The sequence below is a fragment of the Canis aureus genome, chromosome 6 (genome assembly GCF_053574225.1).
Source record: "Canis aureus isolate CA01 chromosome 6, VMU_Caureus_v.1.0, whole genome shotgun sequence".
NCBI lineage: Eukaryota > Metazoa > Chordata > Mammalia > Carnivora > Canidae > Canis > Canis aureus.
In genome coordinates, this window is record NC_135616.1 from 39,959,517 (window position 1) to 39,979,215 (window position 19,699).

Consider the following 19,699-nt stretch of genomic DNA (forward strand, 5'->3'; position numbering starts at 1 on the left):
CCCCCGCCCCAGCAAGGACCTCCAAGGCGTTCCTTCTGCGACAGAGGGTTTTGGGGGAGGAGGGGCTCGGGGTCCCCAGAAAGGGGTAGGGGCGGCCTGGGGGCCAGGACCCGAGTGGCGGAGGTGGAGCTGGAGGGGGCAGGGCGGGGCGGGGCGGGTCGCGGGCCCCGCCCTTTCCCGGCGGCCGGGTCTTTAACGCGGCGGGCGCACGTGTCTGGGGAGGCCCGGCGGCCGCGGCTGGGAGCGCACGGACGGCTGCCCGCCGGCGCGATGCTGCGAGGCGGACGGCTTGGGCAGCGGGGCGGGCACGGCCGGGCGGCGGGGCCTGGCAGCCTGCTGGCCTGGCTGGTGCTGGCGTCCGCGGGCGCCGCGCCCTGCCCCGATGTCTGCTGCCCCCACGGCCCCTCGGGGCTGCGCTGCACCCGGGCCGGGGCCCTGCAGAGCCTCCACCGCCTGCCAGGCGTTGAGAACCTGACGGAGCTGTGAGTGTCCCGCGGGCGGGTGGGCGGACGGGCGCGGGCGGGCGGAGCCGTGCCCCGAGGGCGCGGACTCTAGTCAGGCTGGCGGGGTCCAGAGGCTGCACCTGGGCCACCTCCGCCCGCCGTGGCTCTCGGCCACCACCGCAATGACCCTCTGGACCGTGCCTAGTGCTCGGTGCAGCTGGGGCAAGGGGCTGTCCGTGGACCAGATCTGAGACAGCCCAGCCATCTGGAAGCAGCCTTCGGGAGATCAGACAGGAGTCCAAGCTCTGCCTCCTGGAGGGGGGGTTGGTTAGCTGCCGAGAACCCCACTGTTTGGCACCCTTACCGCCTTAGCCCCTTAAGGGGGAAGCTGGTCCCTACCCCGTTCCATGCCATGACCTGGCAACACCAACTCTTGCCTCTGGAACTGGGAATTTAATTGGAATAGGTGGGAGGTGGTGAGGAGGCATAGCTTGGTGCCTGCGCTCTCCTCTGCATTTCCACCATTTCTCATCCCCACTATGCCTTGATTTGGATGTAGAAAATGAGACTTCTAGCTTTCCTCACCCCATCTCCTTTTCCACCTTGTCCCCCTATTTGAGGCAGAGAGCCAGGGCTCTTGTTGACAGACTCTCCTCTTTTCAGGGCTCCAAACTAAGAGAAAACTCCAGCATTCTGTAGTACTCTGACATCCTGCAGTAATTGGTTACAAAATACTGGAGTACTTCTTAGCAGCTGGTGAAACCTATGGGAGTGTTCTGTAATAATTGGCCTAGAGGTACTTGAGCATCACATGGTGATGGCCTGGAAAATACTTGAGTATTCTATGTAGCTGATGGGGCCAGCAAGACTTTGAGAAGAGGGGAGAAAAATCCCCCTCCTGCCGCCTGGGACTTAGAGGGTGGGCAAGGAACCCTGGCCTCATGCGGTGACGGTGACAGGTTGGAAGGCATCCGAGGTGGGAACCATCACTGTCTGGAAGTTACTTGAGCAGCCTGAGATAATTGGCAGTGAGTTACTCCGGTATCTCGTGGTAATTAACGGGAAGGTCCTCAATCTCTCTCTTTAATGGCCCTAGGGAGACCGGGAAGAGAGGAGATGGCCTTGTCTGGGTCTGGGCCTAGGACTCTGCATGATGGGAGGGGCTGCTACCCCCAGCCCAGTCCTCCCTGTGCCTTCATACCAGGGCCCCAATCCTGAATGTTCTTCATCAGAGCTCTTTTCCCATTCCCTTCCCCAAGTGGGTCCAACCCCAGCAGGGGAGGGGGCGGGGTGGGGGAGTGGACTTGCTGGGCTGGGGACCAGGAGGCATGCAGGGTGGGGAGCCGAGAGGTTCCTCTGGGTGGGGCAGCAGCCTGACCCCCTGCCTCTGCCTGCCCATCCCCTCCTCCTCCCTCACCCGCAGAGCTAACGAGGAGATAATGGACTCAAAAGACAGATTGATGATGAATCCAAACGAATGAGGCAGCTTTGAGTGTGCTGCCTGACAGCTTGCACACAGCCGCCACCCCTCCCTGGGTCCCTATAGCTCTAAACCCTGTGAGCAGGGACCTGCTCTCGGCCCCAGTCACTGGAGATTGCTCTCTAGGCCTCCCAGTGGAGGACCCCCTACCTGGCTCTGCTGCTGGGGCCCAGGCTGGGAAGGGGGAGGGGGAGAGGTCACTGGGACTGTTCCTGGTTCCAGCTAAGGAGAGTGAGAGGAGAGTTCTGAGAACAGGCAGTGAGTCAGGGGCCCCTGGCGAGTGTGATGTGTGCGTGTGTGCGTGTGTAGGGGTACACTGACATGCCATTGCAGGGCACCCGAGTTCCCAGGAACTCCATGGCGTGCCAGATCCAGAAGCTGGGCAGGGCCCAGGGCGTCAGCAGCCTCCATCCCCACGTGTGCATCCTCCTGTCCGGCTCCCTATCTGGCTTTCTCCGGAGCTCTATCCTTATCTCTGTGTCTCTGTCCTTATCCTTATCTGTCTGTTCCCTCACCAGTCTCTCTCTCTGCCAGTCTCTTCTTGCTCATCGTCTCTTTCTCGGAGTCTCTGTTTCACTTTGTCTGTGTTTTCCTGCCCTGCCTCCCCCCTCCCCTAAGCCTTCCCATCACTGCCTTGCCATGTAAGCTAGCCTGTCTGGGCCCCTTCACCCCCAACCCCTTCCCTGGGTGCCCCTCCCAGTGCCCCTCTTCCCCTTCTTGGGTCCCTCCTGGGGCAGCCTCTGAGCCTCTCGCTGTACTGCTGTAGGGTGGAAGGTGGTGGTAAGGATGGCTGCCTGAGAGTAGGGAGGGGCCTGTCTTTCTGAGGTTGTGTGTGAGTGAGCGTGTGTGTGTGTGTGTGTGTGTGTGTGTGTATGTGCCGCAGTGGGGGGCAACCCAGATAGTGACCCTGTGTTTGGGTACACACATCCTTGCATGACCACAGAGTCCCCTCTGTGCTGGGGGGCAGTGGCTCTGGTGAGCCTTGGTTCTCTGTGGCAGTGAGCGTTCCAGTGTGACACCCATCTCTGAGCATGTATAGGGGAGGCCCTGTGTAGAAAAGCAGAACCCCAAGCTGAGAATGGGCTTCTGTGTGTTTATGAATGTGAATCCGTGTGTGCACATGAGAGATATATGTACACCATGTCCATGTGTGACGTGTAAGCATGCTGATGTGCACACCTTGGTCCGTGCACACACAAGTGCGTGTGTGAACATGCAAGAAGAGGTGTATCTCTGCGTGTGTGTTTATGCCTGTGTGTGCATGTGCATGACTGTGTGCACACATGAGACGTGTGAGTGTGGCCGTTTAACGGTGTGAGGATGCATGCCTGCATGCACGTGTGTCACTGTGTATATGTGTATGCACCAGGGTGTGTGTGACTGGGTGCATATGTGTGCATGCACCTGCATGTGTATCGTGAGGCAGGTGGGCGGATGTGGGCCTGGGCCCCTGACTCCCACCCTCTTTCCCCGCAGCTACATCGACAACCAAGAGCATCTGCAGCATCTGGATGCCGTTCACCTAAAGGGCCTGGGGATGCTGAGAGACCTGTGAGGGGGCTGACTGTCAGTGTGTGGGGACAGCACAGGGCCTGGGGGATCAGCGACTCAGGGAGGTTGAGAATGGAGGGGCTGCAGGAAAGCAGAAAGCTCAGGGGTTTTGGGGGCCCAAGGTAGCTGGGGAGGCTGTGGGGGATGGAGGGGGTCCAGGGCTCAGGGCTGGGGGCTTGGGTCTGGTGTGGGCATAGAGGCATGGTCTGGGGTTGTAGGGGAGTAGGGGGTCCAGAGCTCAGGCCTGGGGGCCAGGGTCTGGTGTGGGCAGAGAGGAGGGGTCCAGGGTTGTGGGGGAATGGGGAGTCCAGGGTTGTGGGGGATGGAGGGGGTCCAGGGCTCAGCACTGGGGGCCGGGGTCTGGATGGGCAGAGAGGTGGGGTCCAGAAAGGGGAGCCCTGTGGGCTGACCTGCTGCTGCACCCTCCCCAGCACCATCGTTAAGAGTGGGCTCCGCTCTGTGGCACCTGACGCCTTCCATTTCACTCCTCGGCTCCGTCGCCTGTGAGTGGCTGGGACTGGGCAGAGGGAGTGGGAGGACACCCAGACATGGGTGGCTGCTGGGCTTGGGCCCTACCCCCAACTGAAGGGGTAGGGTCTGAAGACCCCAGCCTGGTAAGGGACATGGCCTCTCCCATTCTCCTGGGGCTTCCCCTCATCTCCTTCAGGGACACTGGTGCTCTCGGCTCCCACCCCCATCAGCGATAGGGTCCTTGCTGCCTCGCCTCCATGCTTCATGCTACAGGGACACGTCTCATGGGCACCTGTCCCAGTTGTTCTTCCTGGAGTCCACACATACACCAGACCATAAGGAGCAAGGGGCAGGAGTGTGCTCCAGGTTCTGGCTGGGACTCCATCTCCCACCCCCTCCCTGGCCCCCGGGATAGCCTGGGAGCTGGGGCATCAGATGTGCCACCAGCTACCCTCCCCGCTCCTGGGAGTCACACGGCCCCTCCACAGATGGTGTACAGGAGAGACCTCCAAAGGAGACACTTTTGGGGTCCCTGGCAGCTCCCTTTCCTGGCCTTCCAAGGCCAGGTCAGCTCCTCCTTCTTACCCCGGCAGGCAGACAGACAGAAGGGTGGTGGGGGCCTGCCATCCATGCTGTTGTGCGGGGTGCTCTGAAGTCTCTGCTGTGTCCAGTGACTTAGCAACAACAAGAAAGGTGATGTTAGTTATGTTACTGACTACACGCTGAGGCTTCACTTAAAAATGCATACTCACAATACTTATGTCCATGCATCTTCACAATCAACATGGGGAGAGAGAGTGTCAGCCCTGTTTATAGAGGATTCTAGAATCGCAGAGATGACATTTCTGGACTGAGGTCACACATGTACGTGGCAAGACATGTCCTGCTCTGTCTGGTGCGAGACTGGGCACTCTCTGATACCTGTGTGGTCATGCCGCTCCAGCTCAGCCCCCCACACTGTAGGATAGCTGGGCACAGAGAGGCCCAGGGCAGGCGCCTGAAGGAGAACCCCCAGGAGTGGCAGCCTGGTGTGGGGCGAGGAGCACAGGGCGCCTAACCGGCTCGCTGTGTGGTCTGAAGCTGGTGCTCTTTCCTTGTCTGCAGCTAGGGGCTGGGGGAACTGGAGTGGGAGAAGGAAGCAGGTGGGTGAGCTGAGGAAGTGCTTGGAGATCCTGGTCACCACCCCCTTTCCTCTGGCCCATCCTGGGCTCTGTTAGCGGAGCACAGATGGAGCCCCTTCCCCCAGCTGGGGCCTCAGCACTTTGCCAGCTGGGGCCAGGGGTGGGGGAGAGGGGAGCAGGCTGTTCCCTGAGACCCCCTCCCTGGGCTCTGGGGAGGGGGCTCATGGGGTTAACCCTTGCTGTCCCAGGGAGGAGAGGGGGACCCCAGGAGCCTAACCTGTCCCAGAGCAGGTGCCTCCTTGGCTGGTTCTAGTTGCCAGGGTAGGGGTGGGGAAGCCAGATGTCAGTGGGCTGTAGCTCCTCCTCCCTCCCTTCCCCTGGGTCAGAGCGATGTCTGTGGCTCAAGGCTGCTGTCTCTATCTCAACTACCACAGGAATCTCTCCTTCAATGCTTTGGAGTCTCTGTCCTGGAAAACCGTCCAGGGCCTCCCCCTGCAGGAGCTGTAAGTGAGGGGCTTCCAGGGGCCAGTGGTGTGTGTGTGTGTGTACGCGTGCGCGTGTGTGAACGCACTTGTACCTCTGGGGGAAGTGTGTCACTGTGTCCATGTGGAGCTATGTGTGTGGGGGTGCTCTTTGGGGACTGTGTGTTTGGCTGTGAGCTGAGATGGGGACGCTGCACATGCCCGTGACCCCCATCGAAGAGGCTGCAGGCCCGCTGGAGGGGACGGCTGCCCTAGGGGCAGCCAGGCTGTTGGAGGACAGCTGGCTGGTGGCTGATGCCTCATGTGCTCAGAAAGCTGGGGGCCAGGAGCAGACCCAGGCCCACCTGTCCATGTGGGCACATCTGCCCACATTGCCAGCACCCCTGCATATGGGGCCGATGGGGACAGTGGTGGTCTGTGTGTGCGCAGTTGGCCCCTAAGGCCTCTGGGTCACTCCAAAGATGTGCCCTTCTGTCTTTGCCATCCTGCTCAGAGTCCTCACCTGGCCTGGCTTCCTGAGGAGAACACTGGGGCAAGGGAATCCAAGTAGCCCACAGCTGGCTCCCAGACTTCCTGGATTCTAATTCTTGTCATAACGCCTTGTTCCCGGGCCCCCTCCCTTCACTTCTAGATGTTCCACCCTGCAGCCTGGCTGCATGCCCCTCTTCCATGGTGCTTCACTCTCTGCGGCTTCTCAGGCCCAGCACCTGCCCTGTCTCTGACTCTCTTGTGTCCCCCACACTCACAGGGTCCTGTCGGGGAACCCACTACACTGTTCTTGTGCCCTCCACTGGCTGCTGCGCTGGGAGGAGGAAGGACTGGGTGGAGTGCGTGGACAGAGGCTGCAGTGTCCCGGGCAGGGGCCCCTGGCCCTCTTGTCCAATGCCAGCTGCGGTAGGTGCCAGGGAGGAGGGAGGTGGGCATGAGGGGCGGGGGCAGCTGCCTGCTTTCTGAGAGAGCACCGAGCAGGGCTCTGGGGAGCCAGCCGCCCAGGGACTGGGAAACAGGCATTGGCAAGAGCTGGGGCCTGAAGGCTGAAGGGCGTTTGGTGTGGCCAGTAGGGGCACCAGGGCCCTGGGGTGCTGGAGAGGAAGCCCTGCCCTGGGCTCGGGCTCTGAGACCACTTCCTGCTTTCACACCCCTCTGCCACCCTGGGCGGCCAGGCGTCCCCGTGCTGAAGGTCCAGATGCCCAATGCGTCGGTGGAGGTGGGGGATGATGTGTTGCTGCAGTGCCAGGTGGAGGGGCGGAGCCTGGAGCGGGCCGGCTGGATCCTCCCAGAGGTCGAGGAGTTGGCCACAGTGACGGTAAGAAGCCCCTCACTGCCTGTCCCTGTTCCCCCTCTTCACCTCTCCCCGAAGAGGCTTGGACAGGGCACAGGGGGCAGAGATAGGAAAAGAGACACAGCGTGTAAGAAGCACGGAGAGCTCGGGGGGAGGGGCAGATATAGTTTCCACCCATGGGCTCAGGCCCATTGTGTCCCGCAGGCACACACAGGCCCTCAGGGTGGGCGCCGGCCCAGCGGGGACCCCAGAGCCTGCCTGGGAACACAGGGCTGGCTGCCAGACAGAAAGTCCCTGAACCCACAGGCCATCCCTCCCACCCACCAGCTTTCTAGACAAGGGAACAGGACCAGAGGGAGAGCACACAGTGTTTGTGGTCCTGCATCCAGCTGCCTTCTCAGGGTCCTTCCCATCTCTCTCTGGAGATTCTGGAAGCAGCATCCTCTTGGGTGTATAATGAGCTTATTAGTAAAGAATGTCCAGGTCTGGGTCCAGCTTTCTCAGTAATTAATTTTTGGACTGACTTTTGGAAAAAATCCTTTAATCTGCCTGCACTTTGGTTTTCTTATCTGTCAACTGAGGAGGTGGATGTGATGACCTTTTGATATCCCGCCTGCCTATCAACTGAGGAGGTGGACAGGATGCCCTCTGAAGTCCCGCTGCCCCTGAACACTCTCTGGCTGCTATCTCTGCCACACAGATGTGTCTTTGGGCATCTTCTTGTGCCTTGCTTTTTGTGCTCAGGCTGACAATGGGCAGCCGTGGGTAGCCACAGCTGAGGCCTTGTCGACAAGGTTAGCAGAGGCAGACAAGAGGCCGTGCTCACCCAAAAAGCTGGCCCCACATGGGTTGACATGCAGGGCCAGTGTGCTCAGTTTGGAGGCCCTCTCTTGGGGCAGGAGCCCACCCCCAGAATTGCCGGAAGCCCCTGGAACAATATCATAGGAGGAGGAACCATTGGAGCAGGGGACCGAGACACGGTGGGAGGACCATGAGCCACTGAGTGGTTCCTTCCCTACCACAGCGCAAAGCCACCGAGAGTGAGTGATGGAAAGGGAACAATGCAGAGGCGAGAGGCCAGCAGTGACCGTCTGTGGAGAGACCTCTGCTCAGCTGGTTTGGGAAATTCCAGGGTTTTGCTTTTCTCTTTGAGAGATTTCCGTGTTTGCTACCACTTCTGTTTTCTAGAAACTTCCTATAGAAAAGTCACGCTCAGCTGGGTTCAGTGGAGGGCAGGGGAGGCTGGTCACCCTCAGGAGAGTGGAAGGTGGTGGAGCAGCTCAAAGCCTAGAGTTGATGAGCTGCCCTGCACCCAGAGTGATTTGGTGGGGACAGAACAGCAGAGAGAAGCTTGAGGCAGGGCAGGGCTTCCCCTGGAGGAGGCTGGAAGCTGGAGTTTGCACAAGAGCCTAGAGAGAGGAACTTCCGACTTCCAGTGGAAGCCCAGGGAAGATTCACCTCCTCTGGCCCTGGTTCAAAGGTTTCCACATTTCTGAAATTTCCAGATAAATGATATTTGTGCAGTGCTCCATTGACTTCCATCATTTTATGGAAATAGCTTCCTAAAGTGTCAAAGGATCATTTGTCTACCTCTTTAGCTTACAAAACAAGAAAACTGTGGTTCAGCAAGATTGGGAATTGTCCTAAGGTCACGTAACTGGCACACCGCCAGTTTCTTAGAAGAGAATCTGAACCTGATTCAGTCTTCCAATGATGATTCAAAATCAAGTCAGTTTGCCTGTAGCTTTACCCTCCGTGTTTATCTGCCAAAGGGGGTCAGGATGCTGCTGCCTCATCTGCTATCAGGGCAGCTCCATATTTCTGGTATCCTTTGGGCTGAGACTGATAGAACTGCGTGTAAAACAAGCATGAGCTGGTGGTGAGATCCTAGCTGATTTGTCCAACAAGTTGTGTCTATTTGATACCTGGGATTATTGACATCTACTTAGCTTCTCAGAAGTGGTTCTGGTTCAGGGTATTCTGTGCTTGTTTTGAGGTTACTGGTCATGTTCTAGATTTTTCAGATCATTAAATACGTGTTCTGGGAGATAGTCTGTGAATGAGCCCTAAAGGATAGGGGTGCAATCCCTGCTATATTCTCTCCTCTACCCCTTCCCTCTCCCTCCCCACCCCGTTCCCCTCACTCCTCCTCTCTTTTCCATCTGAAGCCATAGGAGTACCCCAAACATATCAGCTCCACCCCCTTGCCTCCATACCCAAGCCTGCGGTCACTCTTCCTCATTTTCCCTTCTCTTTCCTGACCCAGCAATCTGGGGACCTGCCATCCCTGGGGCTGACCCTGGCCAATGTCACCAGTGACCTCAATAGGAAGAATGTGACGTGCTGGGCGGAGAATGATGTGGGCCGGGCCGAAGTCTCTGTGCAGGTCAACGTCTCCTGTGAGTCCCAGTGACCTCCCCCCACCCTGTACCCCCTTCCTTCTTCCCTGGAAAGAGGCTCTGAGGGTCGGGGTCTGGAGGAAGGGGCTGGGATATGTGTCTGCACAGCTGCTCCCACCCAGCTGTTTCCAGATTCCCATGAAAACCTGATCCTGTGGGGAAGTCCTGGGGGCTCGTCAAGGCCAGAGGGATGGGGATGGATTTCTTTCTGGCCCCCTGCCCAAGTCTTGCTACCTGAGGCCCTCGGCACCAGCTGCCTGGCTGCTCCCGCTGCTCTCTGCTGAGTTACGCGCATGCCTGCCCCTTTGGAGCACTTTTGTTGTCCGTCCAAATTTTGAAAGAAGAAATGCCTCTTCTGAGCTCTTCCTTAGTCTCGCTGCTTAATTTCCCTAGGTCTGCCAAAAAATTACCTTGAATCCTATACGTCACACAATTTTTCTTCTTTAATTGTGAAATATAATGTAGATATGTGCATAAGACATAGACACTTCAAACAGTAATTGTTCTCTGGCTCTTCAGAACACCTTCCCTTCCTCTCCCCATCCCTCTTCTCCGCACCATCCTGACTTTGTGATAATCGTTTCCTTGCTTTTAAAAAGAATTTTACACACGTGAGCTTCCCCTATCAGTATGGCTTCGCTGGTTCTTGTACATCATAGAGAGGGAATCCTACTGCAAGTATTATTATGGGTCTAGTTCTTTGTGTGTGTGTGTTTTAAAGATTTTATTTATTTATTCATGAGAGACACAAGAGAGAGAGAGGCAGAGACACAGGCAGAGGGAGAAGCAGGTTCCATGCAAAGAGCCTGACGTGGGACTTGATCCCGAGTCTCCAGGATCACACCCTGGGCTGAAGGCGGCGCTAAACCGCTGAGCCACCGGGCTGCCCTTTGGGTCTAGTTTCTTTTGAGCAACATTATATTTGTGAGATTCACCTCTGTTGATGGGGGCAGTTGCCCTTCCTTCCCTTCCTGGCTGAGTCAGGTTGGGTCTATTTCAAACCCGTATTCTTTTTCCAGAAGCTTTTAAACTACATACTGTTTGCTTGTTTGATGTTTAGGCCTTCTCCTGAGCTTCTTAAGCTCAATTGCACTTCATTTTTCTGGATCCCTTATCCAAAAGGCGGCACTCCACTTCCCCCGGGGGCTCTCGAAGCCTCTGAATTGTATACACCTGCTGCCTGGTTTATTTAAGATTTACCGTCAACTTTCTTCAAAAGATCCCTCCTTGTGCATTTCTTCAGGCCCGCTGGCCAGTTCCTCTTAGGCCCACCGCCTGATTTCTGGCTCTACCCACCCCACCCCAAGACTTGTCAGGTCCGTTCTGGGTCCCCGCCAGCTGCTCCCTGACGCCTGGCTGTCACCCTCTCTGGTCCGCAGTCCCGGCCAGCGTGCAGCTGCATGAGGCGGTGGAGCTGCATCACTGGTGCATCCCCTTCTCGGTGGATGGGCAGCCGGCGCCCTCTCTGCGCTGGCTCTTCAACGGCTCTGTGCTCAACGAGACCAGCTTCATCTTCACTGAGTTCCTGGAGCCGGTGGCCAACGAGACGGTGCGGCACGGCTGCCTGCGCCTCAACCAGCCCACCCATGTCAACAACGGCAACTACACGCTGTTGGCCGCCAACCCCTCGGGCCGGGCTGCCGCCTTTGTCATGGCCGCCTTCATGGACAACCCTTTCGAGTTCAACCCCGAGGACCCCATCCCCGGTGCGAGGGCCACCCCGACCCCCATGCCTGGTGGCCCCTGGGCACAGCCACAGGTGTCGGGGGAGGCCTGGTCCACTTGCTGCGGTCCTCACCCTACAGGCTTCAGTGCCCAGTCCTGGGCAGAGAGGGGCCCTGAGTTCCTGTGTCGGGCTGTGACCCCGCCCTGCCTTCCCCAAGCCCTGGGAGCCCTGAAGCCCTGGGCTCGGCCACCAACTGGGGGTGCTGAGGAGACAGCTGGGCACGAGGGTGTCCAAGGCCTTCTCCTTGATGAGGCCCAGCCGCCCTCCTGCCCCAGGAAGGGATGAGTGGGGTGGGGGGGACTCACTTCCATCTGCCCCCCCATCTGACTGCTTTCTCCCCTCCTCCCCCTGCAGTCTCCTTCTCGCCAGTGGGTGAGTACCCAGGCTGGGGTGGGGGGGGGGGCAGGGTCTGTGTGGTTCCTGAAGCCAAGGCTGGGCAGAGGGCCCAGCTGACCTGACCCTTGAGGGCTCAGCTGGGGTGGGTTGGGGGGAGCTGCCGCAGGAGACACCCCATGTGCCAAGACCCACTCTCCATGCCCTGTGTCTCCACAGACACTAACAGCACGTCTGGAGACCCAGTGGAGAAGAAGGACGAAACCCCTTTTGGGGTGAGCATGAGAAGGGGAAGCTGGTCTCAGACTTGGACTTGGGATTGGGAGGCTGGGCTAGCGGCTTGCCCACATGTGGTTTCTGGTGAGAGCGTGACGATTCGGACCATGTGGCCTGAGCCACCCCCACAGCCAGGGTCTGGGGTGCCAGGGCAGGAGGAGGCAGGTCTTGGGTGGGGAGCATGCAAGATGGAGAGTCGTTGCTGCTGTGGGGGTGCTCGGAGGGTGCAGGAGAAGCTCCAGGTCTGCCCCCCACCCCCCAACCCCTGCCAGGTCTCCGTGGCTGTGGGCCTGGCTGTCTTTGCCTGCCTCTTCCTTTCTACACTCTTCCTTGCACTCAATAAGTGTGGACGGAGGAACAAATTTGGGGGCAACCGTGAGTAGGAGTGCTGCTGCATCGGGTTGTCTGCCAGTCTGTCCATCAGTCTGTCCTGCTGCCTGTGTTTCCTGTGGGTTCTCCCCGGCTCTGTCTTCCACATGGGGGTGCCTACACCCGGCTGGGTTATGAGGGCCGGGCCCCCGGCTTGTGGGTATGAGCGTGTATGTTGGGGCCCGGGCTGGGGGAGGGTCAGGCAGCAGCTGCTCATTGGTGGCTAGATGGCAAACACTAAGTGGATCTGGGAGGTCTGAGCTCTCCAGGGGTGGGGGGGTCCATGGTGGCCCCCAGGGCCTGGGGCTGCACAGGAGCCATAGGGGCCATAGTGCCCTGCCTTCCCCTGCTGGCTGCCTGCCTCCTCTGTTCCTCCCCTCCCCTGGGACCCTGCGTTGTGATCACTCTGAATGGCTGTGTCTCTCCCCCAGGCGCAGTGGTGCTGGCTCCAGAGGACGGACTGGCCATGTCTCTGCATTTCATGACATTAGGTGGCAGTTCCTTGTCCCCCACTGAGGGCAAAGGCTCTGGGCTCCAAGGTCACATCATCGAGAACCCACAATACTTCAGTGATGCCTGTGAGGAGCTGTCCTGGGTCAAGGGTGGGGGTGAGCCCCGGGGGTGTGTAGAAGCCCCTGTATCATCTCTGTCCACCCCAGGCCTGAGAAAGCCTTCCCTCCCTTCCCCACTCCTTACCCGTCTACACCACAGCATGGGGCTTGGGGATGCACGAAGGCTCAGTTTCAGTCCCCAGGCACCCCCTTGGCTGGCACCCAAGCCTACTAGCTAGTCCTGGCTTGGCCCCACCCCCTCCTTCCCAAGCCAGGATGGGGGCTCTGGTCCTATCCTGCATGCCTCTCGGCAGGTGTTCATCACATCAAGCGCCAGGACATTGTGCTCAAATGGGAGCTGGGCGAAGGCGCCTTTGGGAAGGTCTTCCTTGCTGAGTGCCACAACCTGCTGCCCGAGCAGGACAAGATGCTAGTGGCTGTCAAGGTAAGACCTGGTCCATGAAGTACTGCTGGCCAGGGTCCCACCTCCCGGAGCGCCATCATTCCAGGACTGTGTGCTCAGGCTTGGGGGTGGAATGTGGGGTCTGGCCATCTTGGGTGTGGGGAGGAGGGGGTGGGCCGAACTCAGTCTGTCCTGCCCACCCCCTGCCATCCAGGCGCTGAAGGAGGTGTCTGAGAGCGCCAGGCAGGACTTCCAGCGGGAGGCCCAGCTGCTCACCATGCTGCAGCACCAGCACATCGTGCGCTTCTTTGGGGTCTGCACCGAGGGCCGCCCACTGCTCATGGTCTTTGAGTACATGCGACACGGTGACCTCAACCGCTTCCTTCGGTATGACTGCCTGGCCCCGCATTGGCCTCTGGCTCTGAGCTCCCTTGCCTCTTCCCTGCAAGCATATCCCTGATCATCTGTCAAACCAAGAGGGGGTTTCATCCTGTCCCCGAGGTGTGAATGTGCAAAGGACAGAGTGGCGGTGGTCAGGGGATGGCACTAGCAGAAATCAGGAACTGTGCTCTGGGACAGTGGCTTTGCAGGGAGTGTCTTTGCGTTTGCGGGTGGCACGCAGAAGCCAGGCCTGTGGGGGTTGACAGCTTAGAGAGGTGTGGCAACAGTAACACGTGTTCCAGGCACTCTTCTCATGCCCTCACTTCTACCTGTGTCAGCCTGTGCTTGGACACATTTATCTGTATAATAGTGTAAATAGATATGTATTCTTCATAGTCTCCAAGCATGTCTGGCAATTTTTACTTGAAGAAAGTCACTAAAAATTCATTTCTTTTGCTTTGGACAGAACAATGCTGATGTGTTTACTAGTTTGTGCCAATTATTTTATTTTATTTTTAAAATATTTTATGTATTTATTTATTCATGAGAGATGCAGAGACATAGGCAGAGGGAGAAGCAGGCTCCCTGTGGGGAACCCGATGCAGGACTCAATCCCAGGACCCTGGGCTCATGACCTGAGCCAAACACAGATGCTCAACCACTGAGCCACCCAGGTGGCCCTGTTCAGATAATTTTAATAGTGTCAAGAAATGTGCCCGTTTCACAGAAGAGACTTAAGTGGCTTGCCCAGGGGCACACAGATAATAAATGGCCCAGGGTGGAGTATGGTCTCCTCTCAACCCCTGACTGCAATCGTCACAGGTTCCCTTTGTTGAGTCCTTCTTGGGTGAGAATCCCCGCCTTCCCCAGGATGGGACAGTATGAGATGTGAGGCAGGCAGGGGGAGGGCCAGGCTTACACTTAGCTGTGAGCTCCTAGCTGAGCCAAGTAGCCTATCTCTCTGGCCTCAGTTTTCCTGCCAGAAGAGGTTCAGTGGGGGACTGTGGTTCTGGATGAGAAAGTGCTGTGTGACTGTCCAGTTCATGGTCCAGATGTGGTCTCCAAACACCCCTTTGGGAGTGAAGGGTCACTCACACAGGCTGCAGAATTCAGTTGGGGGAGACCTTAAGAGGTCTGTGGAGGGGGAGGAGAAGCCAGTGGCAGTGGGGAGCAGGAGGCAGGTGATGGGAGATGCCACGATGAGTGTGGAGCCATTGGGCTCAGTAGACTGGAGTCAACAGGAAGCCAGACAGGAGGCCCTTCCCTTGCTCACCAGACACTGCATCGGCTCAGTGCTGAGTGCCTGGGATGCAGGCCAGGGACATGCCACCATCTGGGGCCCAGGATGTGGGAGAAGTGGCTCTCAATACTGGATAGAATACAGGGACCCAAAGGAGGGAATCATGAAGGCTCCTGGATGAGTCTGGAAGGTATTCCCTAGGAAGCCTATCTGTTCCTTCTCACCCCAGGGCCTTTGCACTTACAGTTCCCTCTGCCTGGTACATCAGGTCTCTCTCCCAGCCACTTCACCTACCTCTCTGTCTCTGATGCTTTTATTTTTTTTTTAAGATTTTATTTATTTATTCATGGGGGTGCGGGGCGAGAAGCAGGCTCCATGCAGGGAGCCTGACGTGGGACTCAATCCCGGGTCTCCAGGATCATGCCCTGGGCTGGAGGCGGCGCCAAACCACTGAGCCACCCAGGCTGCCCATCTCTGATGCTTTTAAATGGCTTATTCACCCCTTTTCTTCAGGGTTTGAGTCTCAGTTTATTTTTTTAAGATTTTGTTTATTTATTTGGGAGAGAGAGAGCACAAGTTGGGGGAGCAGCAGAGGGAGAGGGAGAAACAGGCTCTCCACGGAGCAGGGAGCCTGATGTGGAGCTTGATCCCAGGACCCTGGATCCTCAGGATGACCTGAGCTGAAGGCAAACAGATGCTTAACAGACTGAGCCACCCAGGCGCCCCCTTTTTTTCTTTTCTTTTTCTTTTTTAATATTTTATTTATTTATTCATGAGAGACACACAGAGAGAGAGGCAGAGACATATGCAGGAGAAGCAGGCTCCCTGCAGGGAGCCCGATGTAGCACTGGATCCTGGAACTCTGGGATCAGGCCCTGAGCCAAAGGCAGATAGTCAACCACTGAGGCACCCAGGCGTCCCTTGAATCTCAGTTTAAATGTCTCTTCCTCCAGGAAGTCTCCTCTGACTTCTTTCATCCCTAGCCTGAGTGCCCATCAGGTGCCCCTGTTTATCTGTATCCCATTCTCTACTGTAGCTCCGGTGCTTGGCACACCGGAGGTGTTTAGGAAGCCTCTGCCATAAAGGAAGAAATAAAGAGATGAGAAAGTTGGCCTGTGGGAAGGGGCAGTACCCACAAAGCCACTGGCTCGGGCTAGAGTCAGAAGACGGAATATCTGGGGAATGGAGCTGGGTGATCAAGGAATGATCTGAAGTGGTGGCAGTGGGAGGTGGCAGGCATCCTGGAAACTTGAAAAGAAGAAGGATCCCATGGGAGGCTGAACATTGAGGGTGAAGGGGAGAGAGACAGGAGGACCCCCAGGCTCCAGGTTCGGAGCCTGGGTGGGAAGCTTTCCTTCATGGAGGCAGGGGCAGACTTAGGGGAAGGTAAGCATCTGGAGGACAGAGTGGGAGGTATCCATGGGCAAGAGAGGCAGGGGCCAGTGGGAACCCGGATGCTGGGCTCAGAGTTCAAGGAGGTGACCTGGGGGGCTGGGGGGATGTGGGAAGTGGGGGCAGTGGGGGCAGTGGGGGAGGCTCCTGAGGTGGCCCACCTGGCGGCCCCCCTCCCAGGCCCTGCAGACTCGTCTTCCTGTTCCTTCCCTCCTCCCTTCTCTGGAGTCCCCCACTGCCTTCCACCCCAGCTCCCCAGGATCTGGGTCTTCAGCCTCTTGAGGGCTCCCTCCCCAGCCCACCCTCTCTCCCTCACTCTTTGGCAGGTCCCACGGGCCCGACGCCAAGTTGCTGGCTGGCGGGGAGGACGTGGCTCCAGGCCCCTTGGGCCTGGGGCAGCTGCTGGCCGTTGCTAGCCAGGTCGCTGCGGGGATGGTGTACCTGGCAGGTCTGCACTTCGTGCATCGGGACCTGGCCACGCGCAACTGTCTGGTGGGCCAGGGACTGGTGGTCAAGATCGGGGACTTCGGCATGAGCAGGGACATCTACAGCACGGACTATTACCGCGTAAGGGTCCTTGGGCCCAGCCCGGAGGCCCCTCCCGGCACTGCAGGCCCCCCACCCCCGCCCAGCCTCGCAGCCCCTCCCCCTGCACTGCCGACCCCACCCCCTGCGCGCCCTCCTCTTCCTGGGCGGCGTGGGGGCGCGGGCTGTCTGGCTCTGGGCTCCCCGCCCCTTACCTCCCGGCCCGCCTTCTCCGCTCTCGGGGCGCACAGGGACTGCACCGTCGGTTTTTCCCTCTTAGCGCCGGCCCCAGAGCCCCTTCCATTCATCTTTAATGACGGGGCGGGGGCGCGGGACCAGGTGCGCGGTCCCCCTTTCCCCCACCCCCCGCCCCCGCAGTGACGCGCCCCGCCCGCCCGCAGGTGGGGGGCCGCACGATGCTGCCCATCCGCTGGATGCCGCCCGAGAGCATCCTCTACCGCAAGTTCACCACGGAGAGTGACGTGTGGAGCTTCGGGGTGGTGCTCTGGGAGATCTTCACCTACGGCAAGCAGCCCTGGTACCAGCTGTCCAACACCGAGGTCAGCCCGCCCGCCGCCCCGGCCCTGCCCCGGCCCTGCCCCGGCCGGTGCCGCGACCGACCGCGGGGCCTGCCTCCGCACCCCCCACCCCGGCTCCTTGCACTCTTCCCCTCTTCCCTCTTGGATTCTCGCCTCCACTCACCCGCCCAGCCCAGGCCCAGCTGGCTCCTGGGGGAGACTCAAAGAAAGCACTTTCCGGATGGAGCCCAGACTCCGTCCTTAGCTGCATTGTATAGGCGCAGTAGGCACCGTCAGGGTGGAGGGACAGGCATGGGGACAGGGGCTGCTCCGGAGGGCCTGACACTGCAGCAGGAAGGTTGGAGGTCAGACTGCAGGAAGGACAGGCCTGCCCCTCCCTCCGCATGGCGCTGGCCGCCACAGCAGGCCCCAGGTGTTCTGGCTCCCCAGCAGCTCCCCCACCCCCTCCTTGGCTCCCAGCTGTCAGTTTCCATTTCTCCTCCTAATGCAGTTTGCTCCCTGGAGGCGGCTGGGGTGGGGGAGAGGGTTATAGATTTTAATTTTCTCAAGCACTGAGAGAAGGAATGGAATTAGTGCTACCCATAACCCAAGTCCTCTAATGGGGAGGGAGGGAAGAAGGGGGGAGAGGCTCCAGGCCCCCTCACCCAGCTCCCCGCCACATCTCTCCTTCCTTGGATCCCTTGGCTGCTCTAACAGCCCTTCCTGGAGTCTAACTTGGATCTTTCCTGCTGCAGTTTCTTTTCAGAGGAGCTAGGTCTCCACAGAATGGTACCTGCAGAAGACAAAGGGAAGGGGGGTTGCCCTCTACCTTAGACGATGGCAAGCTAGTGGTTTTCAAGGCCTTGCTGCAATCCTACCTTCCTTTTGCCCTCTGGAACAAGGAGGTGGAGGACCCCTCCCTTCCCCCATTCAGCCCTCAGCACTGGCTGATGGATTTGGCAAATGCCAGGGCCCTTCCCCTCCCTCAAACCACCTAGCAAGTCTTCTGAGGGTCTGATTCCAGCCTTTCTGGAAGCAATCCTATCCCCCCCAACCCAGCCTTCCCAGAGTCTACCTGGCCCTGATGTTTCCCACTGCTCCATGTTGAGGTGGGAAGGAATCTTGGGGTTTGCGGCTTCCTTTTAGACTATTAGTAACTAAGAGCCCCAGACATCCATGGGGCCTGCCTGGAGAGCCTCAGGGAGGCTGGGGTGCTGCTGCCTGCCTCACCCCCCTGCTCCAGCGCAATGTGCCCTCTTCTCTCTCCCTCGGGTGGCCCCAGGCGATTGAGTGCATCACGCAGGGCCGAGAGCTGGAGCGGCCCCGGGCCTGCCCACCGGAGGTCTACGCCATTATGCGGGGCTGCTGGCAGCGGGAGCCCCAACAACGCCACAGCATCAAGGATGTGCACGCCCGGCTGCAAGCCCTGGCCCAGGCACCTCCGGTCTACTTGGATGTCCTGGGCTAGGGGGCCAGCCCTGGGGGCTGTGCCGCCCAAACACTGGGGCCTGCCCTGCATAACCCCGGGAACTCCCAGCAGCCCCAGGGTGATCTCAAAGCATCTAACTCACCCTCAGCATGCCGGAGGGGACAAGTGGGGTCTGGGAGTGGAGGATGTTCCTGCCTCGCTAGATGGGGTCCTGTCATAGCAATTATATTTATTATCCCTTGGCCGTGTGTTTCTTGCCAATTTTTGGGATGTCACTGTGGGAGAGGGGCGTTGAGACTCAGGTAGGGGGATGACCCTCCCCTGTCTCCGGGGCTGGTGGCCCCTGTTCACCTGGGGGAGGGGCGGCCTCTGGCAGGCTTCCCAGAACTTCAGACCCCAATTGGCTGTCTCTACACCTCATGCTCAGGAAGGCTGTTGCTGTAGTGGGAGGAACAGAAGTCAGCTGTCACAGTGGACAGGATGGAAGCATTGGTGGGGAGCGTCCCTTGTGTTCCTGGCCACAGAGCCGAGCAGACACGTGGTAGAACAAATGGATGAGAGAGGGAGGTGTACATGTGTGCATGCATGTCTGTCTGTGTGTACGTGTGGCAGGGACAGGGAAGGAGCAAGGTAAAGGAACCGTGAGGGAGGCAGTACCCTGTGTTCCTCCCCTCTGTCACTCCTGCTCTGAGTGCTTTGAGATCTGCGCTAGGAGGCCAGGGCCCCAGGCAAGGTGGCTATTTCCTGAGGAAGGAACCATCTCCCTGTCCTGTTCCGCCCACGGAAGAGGTGAGCTCTCCTTCCCCTCTGCCCCCTGGAACACCACTGGCCTTATGGAGTGGCCCCAGGCTTCCATGGGCTCCAAGGCTGGCTGAGGTCCTCCCAACCCTCCCCCATCTTCCTCACGTGGAGCACCCCCCCAGAGAAGCAGCCCCCCCACTCCAGCCCCATCACTTCCAATCACCTGCTCAGCTCCCGCAATAACCCACGCTCTCCATGGCTCCTCAGGGCTAATGTCATGGCTGTCTCATGTCCCTGGGTGCCTGGCTCAGTGATTCAATCTGGGTCTTATCACCCCTAGGCCTAGCCCGGTGGTGTCTGCCTCTTGTCCAGACTGCTTAGTGCTAATGGAGCTCTGACCCAGGGCTGCAGGCTGATTGATGAGGTGGGGGGTCTGGTCCCCAAGGGCCAAGTTCACAGGCCCTCCTCTTCTGCACCACTCAGTGAGGGAGTCTTGCAGCAGGTGGAGTAAGGGGGAGGGGGTGGTAATGTGGGGGGAGAGACAGGGTCAGGGACCAGATCCCACAGGTGGGCCAGGCACAGATGC

At 58.8% G+C, this 19,699-nt stretch overlaps 1 protein-coding gene across 1 annotated transcript; it reads left to right on the top strand.

Moving 5' to 3' along the window:
* Positions 1-270: 270 nt before the first annotated feature.
* On the top strand, positions 271-18,614 carry NTRK1 (neurotrophic receptor tyrosine kinase 1). Its single transcript, XM_077901160.1, has 17 exons — positions 271-482; positions 3,400-3,474; positions 3,906-3,977; positions 5,501-5,569; positions 6,297-6,442; positions 6,712-6,854; positions 9,097-9,229; positions 10,609-10,935; positions 11,310-11,327; positions 11,508-11,563; positions 11,837-11,939; positions 12,365-12,511; positions 12,799-12,929; positions 13,102-13,274; positions 16,227-16,467; positions 16,827-16,985; positions 18,226-18,614. The coding sequence occupies exons 1-17, from the start codon at positions 271-273 to the stop codon at positions 18,409-18,411; spliced, it is 2,391 nt and encodes a 796-aa protein (XP_077757286.1). The 3' UTR covers positions 18,412-18,614.
* Positions 18,615-19,699: the final 1,085 nt, after the last annotated feature.